The 21,682-nt window shown below is 46.2% G+C and overlaps 2 protein-coding genes across 3 annotated transcripts; one reads left to right on the forward strand and one right to left on the reverse strand.

The window, feature by feature from the left end:
- The first annotated feature begins 11,563 nt into the window (after positions 1–11,563).
- Positions 11,564–14,761, forward strand: LOC124691970 (plastidic ATP/ADP-transporter-like). Of its 2 annotated transcripts, none has more exons than XM_047225272.1 (5): positions 11,564–12,301; positions 12,504–12,770; positions 12,862–13,005; positions 13,090–13,437; positions 14,088–14,761. In XM_047225272.1, the coding sequence occupies exons 1-5, from the start codon at positions 11,579–11,581 to the stop codon at positions 14,469–14,471; spliced, it is 1,866 nt and encodes a 621-aa protein (XP_047081228.1). In that variant the 5' UTR covers positions 11,564–11,578; the 3' UTR covers positions 14,472–14,761. The 2 variants fall into 2 exon arrangements, with proteins under 2 accessions (XP_047081228.1, XP_047081229.1); XM_047225273.1 differs by lacking the exon at positions 14,088–14,761 and adding an exon at positions 13,536–13,843 and having other exon boundaries at positions 13,090–13,498.
- Positions 14,762–14,927: 166 nt separating this feature from the next.
- LOC124689896 (protein argonaute PNH1-like) lies at positions 14,928–21,340 on the reverse strand. Its single transcript, XM_047223354.1, has 23 exons — positions 21,086–21,340; positions 20,915–21,052; positions 20,628–20,842; positions 20,369–20,515; positions 20,150–20,283; positions 19,928–20,037; positions 19,559–19,665; positions 19,023–19,155; positions 18,783–18,899; positions 18,069–18,176; positions 17,916–17,987; positions 17,678–17,800; positions 17,410–17,569; positions 17,159–17,280; positions 16,915–17,052; positions 16,699–16,841; positions 16,443–16,505; positions 16,234–16,297; positions 16,018–16,153; positions 15,836–15,909; positions 15,597–15,691; positions 15,465–15,496; positions 14,928–15,299 (listed from the first exon to the last, which is right to left on the reverse strand). Exons 1-23 carry the CDS (start codon positions 21,338–21,340, stop codon positions 15,130–15,132), a joined length of 2,856 nt encoding a protein of 951 aa, XP_047079310.1. The 3' UTR covers positions 14,928–15,129.
- Positions 21,341–21,682: the final 342 nt, after the last annotated feature.

Consider the following 21,682-nt stretch of genomic DNA (forward strand, 5'->3'; position numbering starts at 1 on the left):
GTCCGCGATGTCCGGCGGCGGCTACCTCCTCCTCCTCGGGTGGAGCCGGCGGCACATGTGAACAACGTGCTCCCAACTAATGTGGCCGGCCATGGATGGATGGTAGGGTTTAGCTTGAGGTGTGTCCGTCGCCCCCGCCGGTGTCCACCATATATCGCACCGCTGGAGGTACCCCAGACGCAAACGGTCGCCCTGGCCATATCGCGTCCGCGGGCCGACGCAAACGGATATTTCGGACGTCCAAAATGCGTCGGCCCGCTGGAGATGCCCTCACACTAATTAAAATACGTAGCGTCCATTCACCGTACTAGCTGTTCACCGTACCAGGTGAGCTAACAATTCACTGTACTAGCTAAGTTAGGGCATCTCCAACGCGCGACGCAAACGTCCGCTGAGCGACCGTTTGCATCCGCCGGACCGAAAAATGTGTTGGGTCCCTACTGCAGCGGGACGACGGAAAGTGACCGGGCTATTAGCGGCGACGGAAAACTGGCTCAAATATGCGTTTGGGATGCGTCTCTGCGGATGCTGCGTGGACGCGCAAGGTGTCCGCTCGCGTCTTGCGGACGTTGGCGACCCTGGCTTGATGGGTCTTCTCCGGCGCGCCATCGACTAGCGTCGCTGCGTCGTTTCGGCAGTCTGCGTCACGTTAATGGCGATGCCTCGCCTACCGAGCATCCGCCGCCCACCTCCGCCAACGCAGTAATGGCGTCGCCACAAGCTCCACCGTAGCACCGTCTAGCTCTTCCTGTGACGCAGCCAGGCCCGCGAGGAAGTCCATGGCGGGTCCTGGTGGCCGGTGAGGCGGTCGAGGCCGCAGGCCTGGGCGCCCCCGGGGCCGCGACAGGGGTCGCCGTGGTGGAGCAGCTACGGCCCCACGGTCGCCGTCGCCTGCGTCTTTCTCGTCTTCGCAGGAGGAGCGCTGCTTCGAGTTCCTCCTCCGCATCGACGACGACCCACTCTGCATCAAGCGGCTCCCGAACAAGTTCATCGATGGCGTCGAGTCGGCCCAGTTGCAGCTACGGGAGGCCAGCTGCAACGTCTATCGGTGGCCTATCGAGGTCTTGGGTTCGACGGGCAGGGCAAGATATACCTGCACACGGGGTGGGACAAGTTCGCCCACAGAGCGACAGAAATGAACGCTCACGGATAATTTAAGCGTCCGAAAAGCGTCACCCCATTAAAAATGCCCTTACATAGAGCTAGCTAGGCTGGTTTCGTTGAAAAGAGGAGATAGAATGGGATCAGCGGCACTGTGGTACGTGAGAGCTGGCTCAATTTGACTTCTGCATGTGTCTATTTACCTGAAAGGTAATTAAGATGGAGAGGTGGCTGTCCATGCGCATGGCTTCAATCTTCTCGTTGGACAACCCTAGGCCGATCGGCGGGAGATCTGGGCACCACCTATCGGTCGACAGACGGCCGATCGGCTTGTGGATGACCGATCGGTCGACGTGTGTCCCACCGAGTCACAGAATCGAAAATGATTCAAATCGCGCCATATTCCTAAAAAATATAAAATATTTCGTATTATTCTAAAAAAAATCGCGCCACATTTAATAAGACACGCCTCCGCCCACCGACAGCTAGGTCCAGGGAGGCGAGTAGGTGGACACGCAAGGACGTCGCATTTGTGACAATGCAAACCGGGACTAGGTTTAGACTAGGTTTAAATCGTCTCGAACACCGTGACCATTTGTATTTGGATAGTCATGATATTGGGTCCCATTTTTATCCGTGAGAGTTTGGACGGGTCACCGCTTTGGAGATGGCCTGAAGCGCGAGAGACGGGCGAGCCGCTCCGCTCATCACGTGGGAGGCGAAGGCGACGGATGGACGGCCCAGGCAAAGCGCGGCGCGGGGAGTAGGGGAGGTGCGCGCGCGCGTTCCTGGCCGTCAATCACAGGCATCGCCTCGAACTCGGCACCTGTCCATCCGGGGCAGGACATATCCTTCACCCCTGCGCGGCGCAGTACCAATGATTTGGGTACGGTTTGTGTAAAAAAAATGATTTGGGTACGGAGGCGCTGCCGAGTTCCCTCTCTCGGGATTGGAGCGTCCCACCGGAACGTTCTGGACACGCACAGGTTGCCACTTCCGTTCACTTCGGCTGGCTCGAGAGGCACATGGCATGTACAGTACTACGCTGCACTTGTTCTACAAATCAACTCGCTACAGGCCCAAAATCAAAGATTGCTACTCACTATTTTTCTTTTTTTTTATTTTTAACAGGGAAAGGGTCCGAAGACCCTAGATGCTGTTATTAAAAATTTGGCGGTGAGTATAAATTACATTCAAGTCCCTACAGAACATGGGAATTCTGGATAAGGACTGAAATTTTACAGCAAAGACCCTAAAAAGATACTGGGAAAAGCAATCAGGTCCTTCCAAGCCTGCACCGCATCTGATGGAGGTCACCGTCGATTTGCTCCGCCACGGAACTGACACCGGCGACGGGGACGAACCACTTGGTCCGATGTCGTGGCAGGAGCGGCTACTTCCTATCGGACTTCTTGGTCTCTGCGAAGTAGAGTTGAGGAGGGTCGCCTTTCGACCATAGTATGCAGAGGCAGGGCGGTGTAAGCCGTCGGCTTCGGTCCTCCGCTGAAGAGCTCCAGGCGCAGCAGATACTCCCCGCCGACGCCAGCCACATATCTCAGGTAGGAGATCTAGCAGCCAGCTCGCGGTAGCATGAACACCCTGATGAAGATCTGCCAGCCAGAGCTTGTGCAAGAGCAGGATCTCTACGCCGCTCTCACCACCATGGTGAGAAGCATGCGGGATCTCTAGATCTTGAGCACAACCATCCAATCTGCAGAGAACAACAACCATGGCATCTAAACCGAGATCCAGTGCCATGGCCTCGCCGCCTGGGAGCACCGAGAGCACCGCAGCCGCCGGCATGACGCCAGACTCCTCTAGGAAAACATACTCACGATCTAGACTACTATATACAGTGGGCCAGGCTCCCCTCTCCCAGTCACTCCGGCCGGCGAAGCCGCCAGAGGAGAGAGAGGGGGGAGCCGGCGGAGGGTAGGAGACTCTCAAAAGAACTGTTCACAGGTGAGAGCGTGGAGGGGGGGGGAATGACCCTTTTAAGATTGCTACTAGTAACCCCTTGAAAATTTTACTTCACTAGTATTTCCTTAACGAACATGAAACCTGTACATTGGCACGTATCTACACCGTAAACCACATATGTTGTTGTGAGCCGGCGGGCGGCGGGCGGCGGCCTGGGGCTTGTCAATCTTCCTAATAAAGGTGGCGAGGCCAGCTAGGGTTCTTCTCACGTCGAGACGGGTCCTGTTTGACGCTTGCCCTCGTCAATCTGGACGATCACGAGCTTCAGAACGGTATCCCGACTATCTTCATTCGATGGGATTCGGTCGTGTGCGCCCATATTTCTGGCCGTGCGGCTTTGGGAGGGAGTGGCGCGAAGCTTCGCTGCATATTGCCATCATGGGACGTGTCAGTTTTCGATCTCCATGGAAAAGACGGTCACAGAGCATGTCGTGGCACCTGAGGTCTAGTAATGACGGGTTGCGTCTTCGAGGTGATGGGAACTTTGCTGGGTAATTCTTGACTTGTAGCGGCAACATCGTAAGGAGAGGCGGGAGCACATGAGAAGTAAACATTCTTATCTTTCAAGACGAAAATCCAAGGTATCATTTTAATTGGCTGGGCCTCGCAATGGTCTTGTCGAATACATTATTTTTTAGAACATGCACTTTCTCTAGGGTTTAAAACTAAGATCTATAATCGGGAGACGATGGTGCTTCTGCATTATATCCTTCTTGCAGACGTCGTATTTATAGAATTAGACCTCGGGTGATGTCTTGTTAGTGGTTTGTGTTCTAGCTACAAGTTAGAACAAAGGTAGTACTTACCAAGCTACAAGTTTGCGTCCCGTCGGATTTATAGGTCATGTGTCTATCCTAGATACCTCCTTTGTTCTTGTATACAGGGCCACAAACTCACATTACACGTACCAAAATGATAAAGCCAACTAATAAATAGCATAATCAATTATGTGAACATCATGTTGTATTGCGGGCTAACTAAATGTGTTGCATGTGGTGTCTCCTTCTCTATTTAGTTAAAAATCTGACCAATTTTCATCGATTAGTGTTAGTGGCTTTGTATACATGAAAAATGTATTATGATAGTTAGCATTGTATTCAAGAAGGGAGGGAGTAATTAATTTGAACCATGTACAATATAAATTATAACACAAAAACTATACCATTAGAAAAATATATGGACTAGAGTTTTATATGATAATTCTTCTGCGATATATACCAAATATCTAGTCGGTCAGATCGATAACCACAAGCAAGGCTAAGTAAACCAGACATGAGGGAGCAACAACTAACACAATTAATTATATGAAAATGCTCTTGTGTTTTAGGCTAATTAAATATGTTGCATGTGGTTGCCTTTTCTCTTCATTTTTTCAGATGTGTGGGTTTTCTATATGGCTTCATGCAACGTTCGCGCTAATGAGCACCATCCTACAAGATATAAAAATAATAATAAATTTTTTTCTTCTCGATTAATGTTAGTAGCCTTATATAGATACAAATGCATTTTTGTGTAGTAGTCTTATATAAAAACCGAGAGATGTCAAGCATAGATTAAAATTTAATAAATATAAATCATAAATAAGATTATATTTTCTGTATACTTGAATATCATCGTTTGTTTTATATAACATAGATTAGCATGTAGGTGGTTTGCTTGTATAACTATACTGTATGTCGACCTATGTGATGGCTACTTCTAAAGTAGTCCAGATTACAGTAACATATATTGATGGCGAAGTCTCACATGACCGTATAACCAATAGCGTGAACACGTGTTGGAAAATACGACGTTGGACTGGGCATGACAGCGTGAGATGCGTCATCCTTCTGTCTCATGCACAATGAACTTGAGATATCCTAGGACTTGAGGTGACAGGCGCTCCGGAGGGGTGCACCGGCTTGCTTAGGAGTTGTTAAGCACTTCACTTTCATACCTAGGTCATCATGAAATGATTTTCGGTTTTTTATTAATCATGCTACAAAATATATTTTGTTTGATAAAAAGAATATATTCATATCACGAAGATATCAATTACATCTAGTCTCTGCACCAATAAAATATCTAAAAACATCACGGATGCACACATTCAAGAAAAAAACAGAAAAAATAGAGAAAGAAATAACGACCCGTCGTGGTGTTGAACCATGCGCAAAAGTAGCACTCTAACCACCATCGAAGACAACATCTGAACTACAAACGAAACGCTCTGCAAGCAACGCCTCCAAGAAGGAGAGATAATATTGGTCTCTTATTCAAGGAGAGATATCTCCGGGTCATCGCGGTTAGATTCGGAAATGGGTGTGTGCCATATCACACCTAGTGCTAGGTGTTAACCTGATTCGAGAGTATCCGAGACATACATGTACACGAGAAGAGTGATCGAGCTATCCTAACAAGTGCTCGCCAGTTGAATGAAATATGACTATGGTTGCATTAATATGCTACATTGTAATGTCCCAGGTTTAGAGACGATCGAGGGGTAGATTTTAGAAAGGGATGTGCATTGCATTGTAATTTACGGGGAAATTTCGCGCTTTTAAACAAAAACTGCATCGAAAGGGGACAAGTTTCTCTCTCGACACCTTATAGGGTTAGGGTTTCGAGAGTGTGACAAACTTGCTCTTATCTAACTAAACTAGGGTTTTGAGAAGAGAGGGGAGAGTTTGCATCATAACTTAAGTTGCATGATTGAATTCAAACCTAAGTTGAATTTGAATTTCAAATTCAAACATCAAATGAATATCTCATAAATTCAATTGTGAGGAAATTCATTAAGTAAATTATAAATAATAAACAATATGAACAATTAAACTATAGTAAAGCTCATTAGAGAAAACTTTGAGCTTTATTGATTAACACACAAGATACATTGTCTTTACATTATTCATAATGGAAATAAATGAATTTTACAACACATTACAAGAATTGGAGAAATTGAAGAATAAAAGAAAATAAAAAAGAAAAGTACAAGGATGGATCCTATCCTAAATACTACAAGATCATCTTCACTTGATCTTGAATTTGATGATCTCCATATCCATTTTGATCAATTGTTGATTCCCTGCACAAAACAAAGCAAGACAAGAATTAAGCCAAGTGGCAAAGCCACTTGGCGAGTTAGCAAATAAAGGAAATGAAGGGGATATGATCAAGCCGCCGAGCTGATCCTCTCCAAGCCAAGTTCGAGTATCGTGTGTACACACACACACAGCACTGCTCACGTGGCTGTGTGCATGCAGACACACACACGAGTGAGTCACCCAAAGGGGAAGGTGGAGTCGTCGACCCGGAGATGCAATGGCTGGCCATATAAATGCTTTTCACGGCCAAAACCCTAGTCACTTGTTCAGCCATCGACAAGCAACGACTGGTAAGTCACCAAGAACACAAGAACACAAGAACACAAGAACAGCCCACTGCCGTTCAATCGCGCTAACTCACCACAAGATCGAATCAAGCTCACCGGGAGGAGCAGGGCAAGTAAATCAACCACAAGAACAACACGAAGCAATCCTCTACACCAACAAACCATCTAGGAGCTGGAGTGAGGTATAAACAAGATCAACTCGAGCAAAACCCTGTTTTGCTCATAAATAAGCATACACTTGCATCACGGAATCAAATAAGGGTAGGAAACCCCGGATATATCATCACTTGGTTGCAAAACCATTTGGTGCCGATAAATAAAGCAAAGGCTAGAAGGAAAACAATCAAGGGAACATCGGTTGTGTCAACACGGTGACACAACCGGAGAAATCCATCATGGATTTGATCCTAATTAGCCATTCAAAGTCACCAAGCACCTAACAGTCTAGCTACACCATCAGAATGGTAGAAATACAAGTTTCTACTAGTATTGTCAACATCAAAAGGCTTCTGGCAGTCAAACATGATCAGCCAGAAAGCAATTGTCCATGCACGAGCAAGCCATAGAAAGGGGAGCTACCCTTGACAAGCATCACGAGTCTTGCCGGGGCTACCTCAAACCACGACCAACACTTAGAACCACCACATCATCACCGAAAGGTTCGGTAGTGGGCTAGGGTACCCAACCGATGGTTGGCATCCAGCTAGCCCTAACAAATTCATTGAAATGATCATCACTGAATCACAGTTCACATCATTCATCCATTTAGCAAGGCAAAATAAACAGATAAATGAAACAGACAAGCTACTAATGTACAGAGCCCTGCAGATGATCCAATGGATCATTGCAAGCATCCACTGATGCTTGGGCAAGCACCAGCACACACAGGCCAAGCCTGTTGGATGCACACATAGCACCAGATGAGCACCAGTTAGCCACAGAGAGGAGCACACACTTTCTCACAAGCAATTACTGATCAATTGATCAACAGAGCACCACTAGCTCTTGCTACAAATTGCCTCATCTAAGTACAGCAACAGGAAATAACCAGATACTGAAGAAAACCAACCATGTCATAACTGAATTCACAGATAATCACATAAATGATTTATGATTGTATCCAGTAGCACATTAAATGCTTGATGAACCACTGGATCATTATACACAAGCAAAGCACATATTAAACCATCACTGAATCACACTGATAAGCCAACAGTAATGCTCAATTGAGCATAATAATGAATTTGAACACAATGAACTAGCCCAGAGGCACTGGCACTTGCAAATATGCAAGGATTAACTACAACAATCAAGCCAGGGGCAAGAACCAAGGCTACACATGGTTATCCGAGTAATGACAACAACAGCTGGAGCAACATGGCAAACCATGAGCATCACAGCTTGCTCATGAGCAAGTATAGAGGCGGCACGGAAGAAGAACTCGCATGAATATGAGCATAGGCTTAGCAAGCACAAGCATAAGCTAGGGAGGGAGAGCATCAGTACAAGCACAAGACGAGAGTGAGGCCATGGCAAGCAGAGCGCAGCAGCAGCACACCCTAGGGCAAGCACAGTAGCTAGGACGCAGCACATAGCCACGGCAGCATGGCACCTCACGGCATCTCCATGAAGGGAGACAGCCGTAGCTCAGCTAGGAGAAGGACTAGAGGAAGAAGAAGGAGGGGAGCACTTACAGGCGTAACGGAGGAAAGCACGGCCATGGCGGCACGGCGGCACACGTCGGGCGAACGACGGCGCCGAGCCATGGCCAATCCGGGCGGTCGTCGGGGCGCGGGGGCTCCGAGCGCAACCACTCGCGGGGCACACGGCCACGCCACGGCGCCGGGATCGACGACGGCCGACGAGGTGGCCGCGGAAACCCTCGGCCATGTCGCGGAGGTGTTGGGGAAGAACGGTGGCGGCGAGGAAACACGGATCGGCGCGGACCGATCGGTGCGCCGTCGTGCGGCCGTTCGATTGCGTCCGATCTCGCCGGCGGGGACGGCCGGTGGCGGCCGGGTGACTCGGCGACGGCGAGGCGACCACGGTGTCGCGAGAGCAAGAGAGAGGTTAGGGTTTCGCGCGAGGAGAGGGAGAGGACGAATGGGCCGACGAGCCCAAAGGGTGGCTCGGGTGCGACCTAACCCGTTGGGCCACCCTGACAGGTGGGGCCCAAGGGCATTTAGGTCATTTCATAATTCCAAGAAATACAGAAACTTTGAAATTATATAAGAAATGTTTAATAGCTCTAAAAAATAATTAAAAATATGAAAATAGATCAGCATAAAATTCTCTATCTAAATAAAATATCAAAGAGAATTTTTTAAGACAATTAAGAATAAGTCTTAATTTGAGGATTTAAATAATGATTTAAATCACACACATTATTTTCAACAATAAAAATAAGTCCATTAATGCAATTGGACTTTAAAAACACCTTGACAATATTTCAAGGTTGTATTTATCCTAAATAGAGTATCTCCAAATCTATCTTAGTATTAACCTCTCATAAAATAACAACGACATCGGAAGGGGGGAACAAACCCTAAAAATGGAATCATGCATAATTGCTTCTTTAACCATTGCCCTTATCGGACAATGATGCTATTTTTCAGAGACAGATGACAAGGGTCAGTCCACACCTTCCAACCGCAAAACTTTGCGGTGTTCGAGCAAGTTCATCGCTTGCTCATGTCATTTGAGTATTTCTATCAAATTACTTGCAAAGTACTATGGTTATCACTATCGCATAAAAATCAAAACCACTACTTTCATAACTATGAATATGACTATGTGGTGGGCAATGGAACCATGGATTGTGTTGATATGGTGGAGGTTCCATTGCACGGGTTTATATCCATCTAGGATTAAACAACAAATGTCGCCAGTGATTCTTGTGCCGTAATACCCGTGTTAACCATAAGATCCTGAGTGGGACGGAGTAGTCAAAAGTGTTTCCACCTCTCGTTCATCAACGGATGCGCTTACCGTAGCAGTTGTATCTGGCGGAACAACCGGAGGGTGGGGATCCCATTCTAATTCCCCACGGTAATGCGGTCTATGATGGGTTGCAGCTACCGGCGTAGGAGTGTATGGTAGAGCCCAAGATCGTCGTCGTGGTCGGGGTCCACCCCGAAATTACGGGAATAATGGGACCGGCGTGGACCCGGGGTCGGGGCATGCAACAACGGGTGGGTGTTCGAGGTAGCGGAGGAACATGATTGGCTAGACCTTATACCGGGCCTCACACCGAAGGAAGTGTGGACGGGAAAGCTGCCCGGTTGGCACCAAGGTTAAGATCTCTTATGGGTAAAGCAACACACCTCTGCAGAGTGTAAAGAACTGTGACTTGTCACTCCCCGTTCCGGGATGAGGAAGCTGCGAACGCGGCCGGAAAGGAGCTCCATGAAGTTCTAGTAAACCGGTGAAGGCTGACGGACATAGCTCTTTGAAATAAAAGCAATCTCTTGAAGAAATGTTTACCAAAACTTGCATTGGTATTAGACTTTCCGGTCTAATATCGTAGCTAGTGCATTAAACACCTCTTATCTATAATGAACTTGTTGAGTACGCTCGTACTCATACCACTCTTAAATCCCATGCTTAGATTGTCCGAATCATCCGGAGGAGGACTACGACAGCAATGAAGGAGCCGAGATCATCGGCTACGATGAACCGGACCTCTCGGGAGGTGTTGAAGGCGTAGACTATCTCATAGTCTACGGATCCGGGAGGCTTCCGGAGGAGATCAAGCCTAGAGACATCCGAGTAGTAGTAGTAACCGAGCAGCCCGAACTCTTAGTATTTAGCTGCTCGAGGCAATAAATGTATAGTTTAATGAGACTCTTCTGTTGTAAGCTAAGTTGGGTTCACCTCGAACCCAGGAGTATCCCTCTGAGGACCCAAGAGGAGCTCCAAGACAATATATGTTTGATGCTTGTAATAATAAGTGAATGAGTTATGGACCCTGCTATGTTCTGTTGTACTACTCTGAGGGATGTAATATTTGCGGAATGGTACTTCGTGAATGTTATATCAACGACTGGCATACTACAACATGCAGTGGTATGCAGGGTCACCACATACATCAACTTCATTTTCATTGTGTGTGCCCTCATCTACTAGTAATCGTGTGTTCTAATTGAAGCATGTTTCGTTTTACACGATACTATTTGTTATCTCGTGCTAATGTACCATAGCAATATCCTTGTTGTTTCAAACCCTGGCAACATTTATCGTATGTGATTCGAACTCTTAAACATGCATCCAATAGCCCCATCTACTTTTCAACTACAAAAATAAGTTGTCCAAATACCCCTTTTGCTTGATTGAGGTTTGCTCGATGAGGGATTAGACATCGGTTACCCTTCTCTCTCTAATAAAAATTAAGGAAGGTTGGTTACAGCATTCTAGGGTAAGGGGCTACTGCGAGTGATGATCTCCAACTAGACGCGTAGTATCTAAGTTATTGTATCATACAATACTTTCTAGTTTTCTCTAAGAATATAATTTTTTATCTATATAAGGCCACTAGTTTTTTCCGAGAATATTTTTTTTATCTATACAAGGCCACTATTTTTTCCGAGAAGAATTAATTAGATTTCTCTGTCGTAAAATGATGATTATTAATGTGAATGTTGCATGCAACAACCAACAATAGAGATAGAGACACCACATGTAACAAGTTTAATTATCCCGAACAAGAAGAAAATGTTCACATAATTAATCGTGATATTTATTACTCCCTCCGTTCTTTTTTAATTGACTCGGATTTAGTACAAGTTTGTACTAAATTTGAGTCAATTAAAAAGGAACGGAGGGAGTAGTTGTTTGGTATCGCAACATGAGAGAGTGTCCATGTATACAAGAACTGAGGGAGTACGAGGACACAGTACTTGGTGCTCTTCTCTCCCTAACCACAATTAGGGAGTGTTGGTTATATCATCAATCTCGCCCCAACCCACAAGCATCTTCCCTAATCTCTCCTCGTGAGGGCGGGCAGAGCAGAGCAGAGCAGAGGAGGGGAGTGGTATAAGAGAGAACCCTCCCTTCCCCAAACCCCTGCTTGCCCGAGCGCCTCACCTTATCTCCTCCTCCAATTCCATCCTCCACACCCAGATTCCCCCCATGGAGTCCGGCCTCGTCGCAAGCCACCGCCTCCGCCTCCCGCCGCTCCCCTCCGCCACCGCCCATGCCCACCTCCTCCGCCACCGCCGCCTCGCCCTCGCCGCCACGCCCCTCCGCCTCCCCACCACCACCCCGACCCCTCTGCGCCAGCCCGCCGCGCTCCCGCTCCGCCCCTGCCTGAAGCCTCTCCGCGCCGCCTCCCTCGCCTCCCCGGCCCCCGCGCCCGCGCCGGACGACTCCCGCAAATTCCTCGGCGTCGACCTGCTCACGCTCAAGAAGATCGTGCCCCTGGGCCTCATGTTCTTCTGCATCCTCTTCAACTACACCATCCTGCGCGACACCAAGGACGTGCTCGTCGTCACCGCCAAGGGCAGCAGCGCCGAGATCATCCCCTTCCTCAAGACATGGGTCAACCTCCCCATGGCCATCGGCTTCATGCTCCTCTACTCCAAGCTCGCCGACGTGCTCTCCAAGGAGGCGCTCTTCTACACCGTCATCTTCCCATTCATCGCCTTCTTCGGGGTCTTCGGCTACGTGCTATACCCTATGCGCGACGCCATCCACCCCACCGCGCTCGCCGACCGACTACTCGCATCGCTCGGCCCCAGCTTCCTCGGACCCGTCGCCATCCTGCGCGTCTGGAGTTTCTGCCTCTTCTACGTCATGGCTGAGCTATGGGGAAGCGTCGTTATCTCCGTCCTCTTCTGGGGATTCGCCAATCAGGTAATTCTCCTTCCAGAATCTCATGGTGATGTGCAAATATTCAGAGGGAACTGTTGGGTGCCTCCCTTGTTCCAAAATATTGGGGACAGCTAATTGTGCGCGATGATAGGAATTTATAAATTCCTGTTCTAAAATCAACTGCACTAGATTATAATTCTCCAGTTATACAGTTTCTCAGGCGCCCTTATTACTGTGTTTGTAGATTACTACCGTTGAAGAAGCCAAAGAGTTCTACCCACTCTTCGGGCTTGGGGCCAACGTTGCGCTCATCTTCTCTGGTCGCACCGTGAAATACTTCTCAAACATGCGGCAGAATCTGGGTCCAGGGGTGGACGGGTGGGCAATTTCGTTGAGGGGCATGATGAGCATAGTGGTGATACTGGGTTTGGTCATTGCCAGCATCTACTGGGGAGTGAACAAGTTTGTTATTGATAAAACATCTCTGCCAGCAGTTGAACGGAAGAAGAAGGTTAGCTTTGTCACAGTTTCTGTGATTTATTTTTCTACTTGTGTTTATGAAGCTTCTGTTGTTGACCGTGCTGTAAACATAAACGTTGCAGAATAAGCCAAAGCTTAGCATGGGGGAGAGTCTGAAGGTGCTGGTGTCATCTCGGTATGTGAGGGATCTTGCCACACTGGTCGTTGCTTATGGTATAAGCATTAACCTTGTTGAGGTGACATGGAAATCAAAATTGAAGGCACAGGTAATTTATGCATAGAGCATGACTTCTGAATTGTTTATAGCACATAGGCGGCATAGTAGTTAACTTTATGTTGTTTTGTTGCAGTTCCCAAGCCCTAATGAGTATTCTTCGTTCATGGGCGATTTCTCAACGGCTACTGGCATAGCTACGTTCACAATGATGTTGTTGGGGAGAGTGATTTTCAGAAAATTCGGGTGGGGAGTTGCAGCTACAATCACCCCGGCGGTGTTGCTTGCCACCGGAGTTGGATTCTTCTCACTGCTTTTGTTTGGTGAGCCACTGACTCCCCTTCTAGCCAAGTTCGGAATGACGCCTTTGCTTGCTGCGGTCTTCGTTGGAGCACTGCAGAACATTTTCAGTAAGAGTGCAAAGTACAGCTTGTTCGATCCTTGCAAAGAGATGGCGTACATTCCTTTGGACGAGGACATGAAGGTTAGTATTGAAAGTTAATTGTTCCTAATGTTGAAAATATCTCTGTGGTTACTCATGTCATATATTAGTGTGGGAGCACACCAGATAAGCCATGTCATATAACACTAAGTTTGCTCAACCAGGCCTCAGATCCCAGTGTATTTCCTGCCTTTGACTGCAGATTATCATTTTTTTACCAGTCTGGTTGTTTTCATACAATTAAAAAGATATTGTGTATTTTGAAACCAAAAAAAGGAAGTTTCTAAATACATCATAAACCATCCGGTTACTTTACTCGGTGTATTTGCTGTATTACAAAACGAGCTGCAATCAGCTTAGGATAAAATATACAGGCGCAAATTTATAGTTCAACTGGGTCTGATTAAATCTTTTTTAATGGTCTGATTAATTCTGTAATTGTAATGTTAAAATGATTGAAAGTATGTTTAGTTGTGCGAAAATTTATCGTTCAACTGAGTCTGATTAAATCTTTCACCCTAAAATCAGTACCCACGTTAATTAACAGTTATGCTTCGTATAAGATAATTTATGATGGGTATAGCTGTTGTAAAATATATATGTTATGCACAGGCTTTGATGCGTTATCACAAATATTTGACAACTGTCAAGTTGTAGATATTGAGTAACTTTTTTTATTGTCGTGATTGTAGGTCAAAGGTAAGGCAGCAATTGATGTGGTATGCAACCCACTGGGGAAATCTGGAGGTGCCTTGATCCAACAGTTCATGATCCTGTCATTTGGATCACTTGCGAATTCAACGCCATACCTTGGAGGAATATTGCTCGTGATTGTTCTTGCGTGGTTGGGCGCTGTGAGGTCCCTTGACTCGCAGTTCTCTTCCCTGGCAAAGGAAGATCTCGAGAGGGAACAAACACTGAAAGCAGAGACAATTGAAACAACAGCTCAAGTTGTTGGGACAGGAAATGGTTCCCTTAACGGAAATGGTGCTACTCCCACAAACGGTGCAGTCATCAAACCATCGCAAGAACCCGAGAGTACTGCCTCTGAAAAATCTGGCCAGCAGTCTCAATAAGTTCCCCTCCAAGAAATTTTGTTAGTACAGGTCTTTTAAAGGAACCAAATGTTGCTTGCTTAGGCCTGCCATGGGGAGCTGCTAGGGAAGGCAGCAAAGTGATAAGAAAAATAAGGTGGCATGTTCTTCTGTTGTTGTAGCATATTTTGACTTCACCATGGAAGTATCTCTAGCTGTTTGCTCAGATTATATGTAGCTGTTTGGTCTGTACCGTTCAGTAGATATGGGACCATTTCTTGATTATATTACAATTTTGCAGAAAATCTTCTTCCATAAATATATTATACCTAGCACATGTCATTTTTTAAATTGACTAGTTGCAGTTTTGGTCAGGATCTGTGCATGATTATTGCATTAGTTTTACGGGGCCTTATATAAGATTCATGTGTTCCATGCATGCCAAAATAAAGCAAACCTTCCTGCTAAGTTCAGAAGAGTATGCTTCAGAACCATATTTCTGCACATTTTACAGCCTGATGTTACCAATCTATGAGCTATACATATAACGGAGGACTCTGATCCCTTGACAAAACATCGTCCAAGTTGTTACTGGACAAAATACCAAGCCATTCACTTTTGCCTCCTACATTATCTAATATAAACCTCTAATTTCTAGTGTTAGGTATGACATGTCGACTACAACTTTTGTTTATCCTTGTCAGCAGTAGAACATCACCCTCTTCACCTTCTCTTTCACCGCTGGCATAGTCTTCATGGTACTTCCATTCGTCCCGTTGGCATTCTTCACGGAGCGGTTTTCCGACATATCTTGGTCCATGTAGAAACGAGCCCGGAATGCAGCAAGATGAGCATAATAGACAGGCGGCACTGCTCAAACAGAACAACGGATGGAAGACCAAAGTTCAGACTTGTCACTAAATCATTACTCCCTCCGTTTCATAATTAACTAAAACCACGACAAGAATTGCGGAACTGAGAGTAATATTGAAACAGGACATGTTTTCAGTAAGAGCGCAAGAAGAAAGAAATTACCAACAGAAACAGATCGTGTGCACCGCGCATACCTGCAAAAGTGATCACGAAGCTAGTAAGGATATTGTTCAAGTTGAACATTAAACTATTTTGGTTTTGAAAGGTCAGTTAAAGGATGGCAACACCACATACGTGTAGCAAAGGTTGTTTGTCAAAGTCTGCATTTCGTCTGCCGTGAAATTGTTCTCGTCCCAGAGAACATGATAATGTGCTGGCCTACTAGTACCCTGGTAATGTCACATATAATGTCAGTGTTAACAACTGATTATACAAATATTGTACACAGATGTCCTCTGACTCAAGAACAGGTATCTTGTACATTCATGCAAATCAATGCATTCCTTTCAAAATTTAATCCCACGCCTCTGTACCTGAATACCAGCATGACTGCAGAGGTAGAAGTCAAACTGTGTGGGATGGCATATCTTCGAATCAACGACAGTACCTATTTTAGGAGGAACCAGCGCATTTAAGAAATTTATTAGGGCAAAGAGAAGGTAAATTAATACAGGGATCCTCAATATCTTGAAGATGGAAATGCCATGACAGATACCAGGCAGAATATTTCCACTCTTGTCGATGCTACTTCTGTCGTTGTGATTGTCTGCAAATAGTTTCGTATGGTGGCGCTTCTGGACTATCACAAACGTTACTGGAGGTTGGTAATTTGGTTCTAAAGATGCACAAGCCTGAAAATGTTGAAAGGGTTAATTAGGGTATTTTAACTTCTAAGGAAGTCCAAATAAAAGGTATAGCATCAGTTGGCAACCTTGCGGATAGCATCTAACTCATAAAGTAATACTTGATGAAACTGTCCTGCACTGACACCATCCCTGGAGACAAGAAGTTTTTTTAATTCCCTGAAGTAAACTACAACACAAAAACAATTATCTGAACTTCGATATAACAAAAAAAAATCAGTGCCATTAGCAAGCCTTCATATTCAGCAAGCGATATCCAACATGCACAGTGAAGTACCTGTAGAAGATTATTCTTAATGGCTTCTTCCCTGTAGCCTTCCTGAAGGAAATTAGAAGCTCCCTGTATTAAGTTACACATAGAAAAATGAACTTTGTCAAACTCATTCGAAGCATGGCAGTTGTGATGGATAATCAAATGCATACATTGTTCTGTACATGTTTGGCGTCTCAAGTGAAGTTGTGTATTTTCTTTAATGATGTGTTATTAAGAGTGAATCATGGCACAATTGCCACATCAGATGCATAAGACATACCTGATCATGCCTCCTGTTACAGTGCCTCTCTGAGGATCATGCCATGTTTTGTACAGGTCCTGGATGAGCTCTTGCCGATGAGGTTGAGCACACACCAATCCAGCATACTTTGTAACTTCTGGCCAGTCTTGAGAAGCAACAACCTGGAAGCATCCTATTAGAGGAAAATCTTATGGAAACTTGTTGACGAAGCAGCACAGTAACGCTTAATCTTACTGCAGCAATTGATGGACTGGTATCTTCTCTGGTTTCAGGATGTGTTACATCCGCACCAAATATTATTGTCGGTATATCACTAACCAACGGAATCCTTCGACTTACAGCATCCAGGAGTACAGTATTTCTTCCCCCCATCTGATTTCACAGATTGTTAAACATGAGAGTATCACATTATCTGTATTGGCAGAGTATCTTTCGGAACGTGTAATCTGAGTAAACAACAGGACCAGTTAATAACTACCTTAACATTGATTTTGAGTGAGACATTTGCCAAGTATCGGTTGCAAATCTTAAATACATGCTTTGTCAAGCAGCATTGTGATATTAATCCCAACTCAGTTTCACATATGCGTTTTATGTCTCCTGAAAAATACAGTCAGTACGTATGAGAAAACCAGGAAATACGTATGCAAAAAAGTAGATTTAGCAAAAGGAGTAAAAAATATATGCGACATAAACTATCAGAAGGAGCAAGTGAGAGTGCATCCTCACCGTACAATGGGCCATTGTTGTCAGGGAGGATTACCAAAAGAAGTTCAAGCTCCTTTCCCTTGAGTTTGTTCAGTGCAGCTTTGTATACATGCTTAAGTGCCTGTACTGCATGATCTGGTCTACCGGAATATATCGGTATAGCAGGCTCACTGTTGAACTCCTGCAATACACAAGACGCATCATCCAACAATTACTTGAAAAAAGATAGCTACACTGCAACTCAATAAAGCAAGTATCTACATAACACTAGCATAAATGAGAGATATACCATGCCTAAGATTTTACACGTTTGTGCCAACTCCTGGCAAAATCCGCTGGCAGTGCTTTCTCGAATACTGCTTGAGAAGTTAATGCATGCCCAATAATCCACAGTGCACCCATTGACAACTTTCTGCAAAAAAAGAAGATTTTATTTCAGTGTTGAAGACACCATCGCCTCCTAGACCTGCTCAACAGTAACTGTTCTACAAATGAGAGGTGACAAGTTCAGAAAACTGGATACTGACCTTGTTTTTCATGTCCCATTGACCATCACGAGGTAAGCACTCCTTCTCTTTTCCAGTGTCATGGTATTTTAGCTTCTCTCGCACAAAAAAAGAAGTCAGGGATAAGCAGAGAATAGCTGGTAACAGTAAATTGGAAAATATCATTGATCTTACCCAGGGTGCAGGCAGAACTCGTGCTTCAACACAGGTGAGTTTGTCACTTATGTTTATCCCAAATTCCTTCGCATAGGGATCTTGTTCATATTCATTTTGGTGAACGGTCTGAAAACAGTCGCTTTTAGTATTTTAGGCAGTTTTATTGGAACCAGTTTATGTCTCTATGTCACTCAGGATTGTGTAATAAAACAAGAAGAATATAGTGTTCCCTCTGTCTCAATAGTGTAAGATGTTATTACAACCAATATAGGAGTATATTTTTTGTAATAACATTTTGTAATATTTGACAGAGGTGTTAGCAATAAAAAATATTTATTTTATATCTGGTTTTGATTGAATTATGTTGTGGCACGAGGAAAAAGGAAGTGCAGGTATGTTTGGTTTGTAACCTGGTTTTGCCAAACTTTTCCTGCTAAATTGTGGCAAGCTAAAAAAAGGTAGAGCGAATTTCAGCAAAAGTATAAATCCTATGAAAGGTAGGGCAGGCTGGTAAGATAGTGTGCCATGGCACCTACAGCTGTGACAGTAAAAAAGTATACATAGCTGTCACTTATGTTGCAAAGTGTGTCAACGAATCAAGCAATATTCCTCAGTGCAGTATGCAGGCAATAAGAACATACTTGGCAAGTTAGCATCAGAATACTTATGAATGGTCTCTGCAAAATATTGCGGGTTTATTCACTTTTGAGTATAGCAGGAAACACTTCATACCCGTCGAATATCCATTTCCTTCTCTCTAGGCCTTTGGCATGTAACTTTCAGTAATGATGTTATCTGCTTTTCATTCAACCTCTTCTTATACCTCTGACCTTCGACAATCTTGCAGGCCTGTCAATAAGCAGCTCATGTCACACAGGATTCATCTTTAGTAAAAGTATGTTGTATTGTACTGGACAATAAGCTGATAAAGAAGTTGTGACAGCACGAGACTAAAGAACATTAGCTCCTGACCTCCATTGGTAGATAATTTGGCTTCTTTGGGTTTCCTACAAGAAGGCAGGGAAGATGTAGTTGCTTTATGGTAAACCCATACATTTCCTTGAAATACTCTACAACTGATTTCATTTCATCGTCGATTGGGAAACTGTTGCAAGAAAAAGGAGCAAACCACGTGCAGAAATATTAGCACAAGAACCACTACTGTGTTTTTTCAACATGTTAGTTTAATGCATCAACCACTTCACTGCTGAAGTTGCTAAGAAAAAATGATCACCCATCTATCATGACAAGTGTATACTTGTTGAATGATTTTTCTTCCAATATTTAATATTACTACTACGCAAACATTTCAGTTTCCACTACAACGTTGCAAATCAATAAATCATCCTGGAATAAACTTAAGATACTATACTGAATTTCGCATAGCATTTATCCCAATCAGGTCAATTTATTATGAGATTAAAACTGAGAACCCCTGGTTACTTGGAAAAGGAAAAGGAACGCAAAAACGGAAACACAAGAATGATAAGAGAGATTCCAAAACATACACTAGTTCATGAGTTGGTTGCGCTGTCAAGCCAGATACACGGTACTTCCGCCTTAAACTTCCTCGGTGAGTGATTTCAATCTTCAAATCTCGTAGAGCTTTCTTAATCTGCTTTATATGAAATGCAACCATATAAACTAATCAATCCCATGGGGAAGGCATGAAGTACAGACAAACCTCCAGTTCACAACCAAACAAACAAGTACTCCCTCTGATCCATAATAAGTGCCGTGGGTTTAGTTCAAATTTGATCTAAAATGAACTAAAACCACGACAGTTATCATGGATCAGAGGGAGTAGCAATTGTGACATGGCATTTTCCTATATAAGTAGTTAGATATCACTGGTTTGGATAGCACATAAGTGTAACCTTGATACGGTTCGCATCCGACAACCGTCTTGACATGACATCCTTCCCCAGGAACTGCGCGACGAAATCGATCACTGGGAGAGGCTCGATGAACGCCGTGGATGACATGTCTGAAACGGGCACCAGGAAAGTAAGCTCGGGACACAGCAGAAAGCAGTCACTTGGATCATCATCAAGAAACATGTAAATGTAATGTTGGGCCAACAGAGGTATGTATCTCACCAATGTTTAGTGACAACCCCATCTGTGTCGGCCGGAGGCTTTGGTAGAAGCCAAACCATGACTGCAAGCCATCGCCGAGCCTCTGCGGCGTCCGAATGTCCGGCGAATAGAAGGATCGTCTTACGGCGAGGTACCTTAACCAATTGCCAAGAAGCCATTACCCACCACCTCCCTGAAGAAGTAATGAAACACGAAATGCATCACAGTTGCCAGTTATACCTCTGGTTGGCGACTTCCCGGAGCACGACGTCCAGGACCTGCAGGGCCTCCTGTGGGGCGTCGGGCTGCCGCCCCGCGATGAACTGCCGGAGGTGGTGCAGGTCGGCCCTGGCCGCGAATTTGATGGCCACCTTGTACTCCCTCTCCCTGCAGGTACAGAACAGGAGAACCATATTACCCATCAAAAGAGGCGCCGCGGACAATGTAGCTATGTACGGATGAGTCGATTGTGTAGGCAGGACCGCAGGAATGTTCGTACCGGGCGGTGGCGTCGGAGCCGCCGTCGTCGTCGACGGCGAGGCGCAGGACGAACTCTCGGGCGTCGAAGGGGAGGCGGCCGGCGGTGTAGAGGTTGCTGCGGCCATCGTAGGCCGGGAGGCGCATGCCGAGGTCGGACGCGCGGTAGAGGCGGACCAGCTCGGCCACGACGGCCCGGTTCACGCTCCGCGACCTGGACTCCGGCGTGATCTTGACCTGCGGGACGGGTTTCGTTGTCAGCACACCGTGCTTGGATTGGACAGAGGCGAGGGGTTGGTGGCGACTTACGTCGTACTGGGTGAGGTCCTTATCGGCGACCTCCGCGAGGAAGTGGTTGGCCTTGACCACGCAGCGCGCGCCCACCGTGCCGAACCCAGGGCGCCGGCAGAGCTCCAGCCCCTTGCTGCTCGAAACCGGGGGCGGCGGCTCCGCTACCGCGACAATGCCGGCGCCGCGCGCGGCCTGCACCGGCTCCATCGCCGCCACCTGCTTGCTCCGCGCCTGCTCGCCGCGCCGCGGAGCGCTGGCCCCGGAATTGCACTTCTTGCCTCCTGCCTTCGGAGGCCGCGCCTCCGCGGCCACCTTGGACTGCCCCAAGCTACTTTGCAGCGGTTGCTTCCGCGGCACGCCCGGGCGCCTGTGGCCGCCGCTCCCGCCACCGGCACCGGGGTCCTTACCGACCACCGTCCACGGCACTTCCAACACCTCCAACATCGCGTCCGGCCGGCGGGAGCGGCACTCACACAAGAAGACAACCCAGCCTCCTCGCAATCAAGCAGGCAGGAAACTCGATCGAAATGGCCGCGCCGGCGCCGCCTCAACGGAAAGTGGTAACAATAGCAGTAGTAGCAGAAGAAAGCAGACTTAGCTAGCATGCATCAATGCGGACGGGACGTCACGACGCGATCACCGGGACAGGCGGCGAGACATTCGAGCTCCACGCGCCATAAAAGGGAGAGAGGTCGGCACTGACGGGACGGCGGCAGCACCTCTAGCACGCGCACGAAAAGGTGTTGCGACGACGGCGTGCTCCGGCATTAAAAACCTTCCTTCCTC

Source organism: Lolium rigidum, chromosome 2 (genome assembly GCF_022539505.1).
Source record: "Lolium rigidum isolate FL_2022 chromosome 2, APGP_CSIRO_Lrig_0.1, whole genome shotgun sequence".
Taxonomy (NCBI): Eukaryota; Viridiplantae; Streptophyta; class Magnoliopsida; order Poales; family Poaceae; genus Lolium; species Lolium rigidum.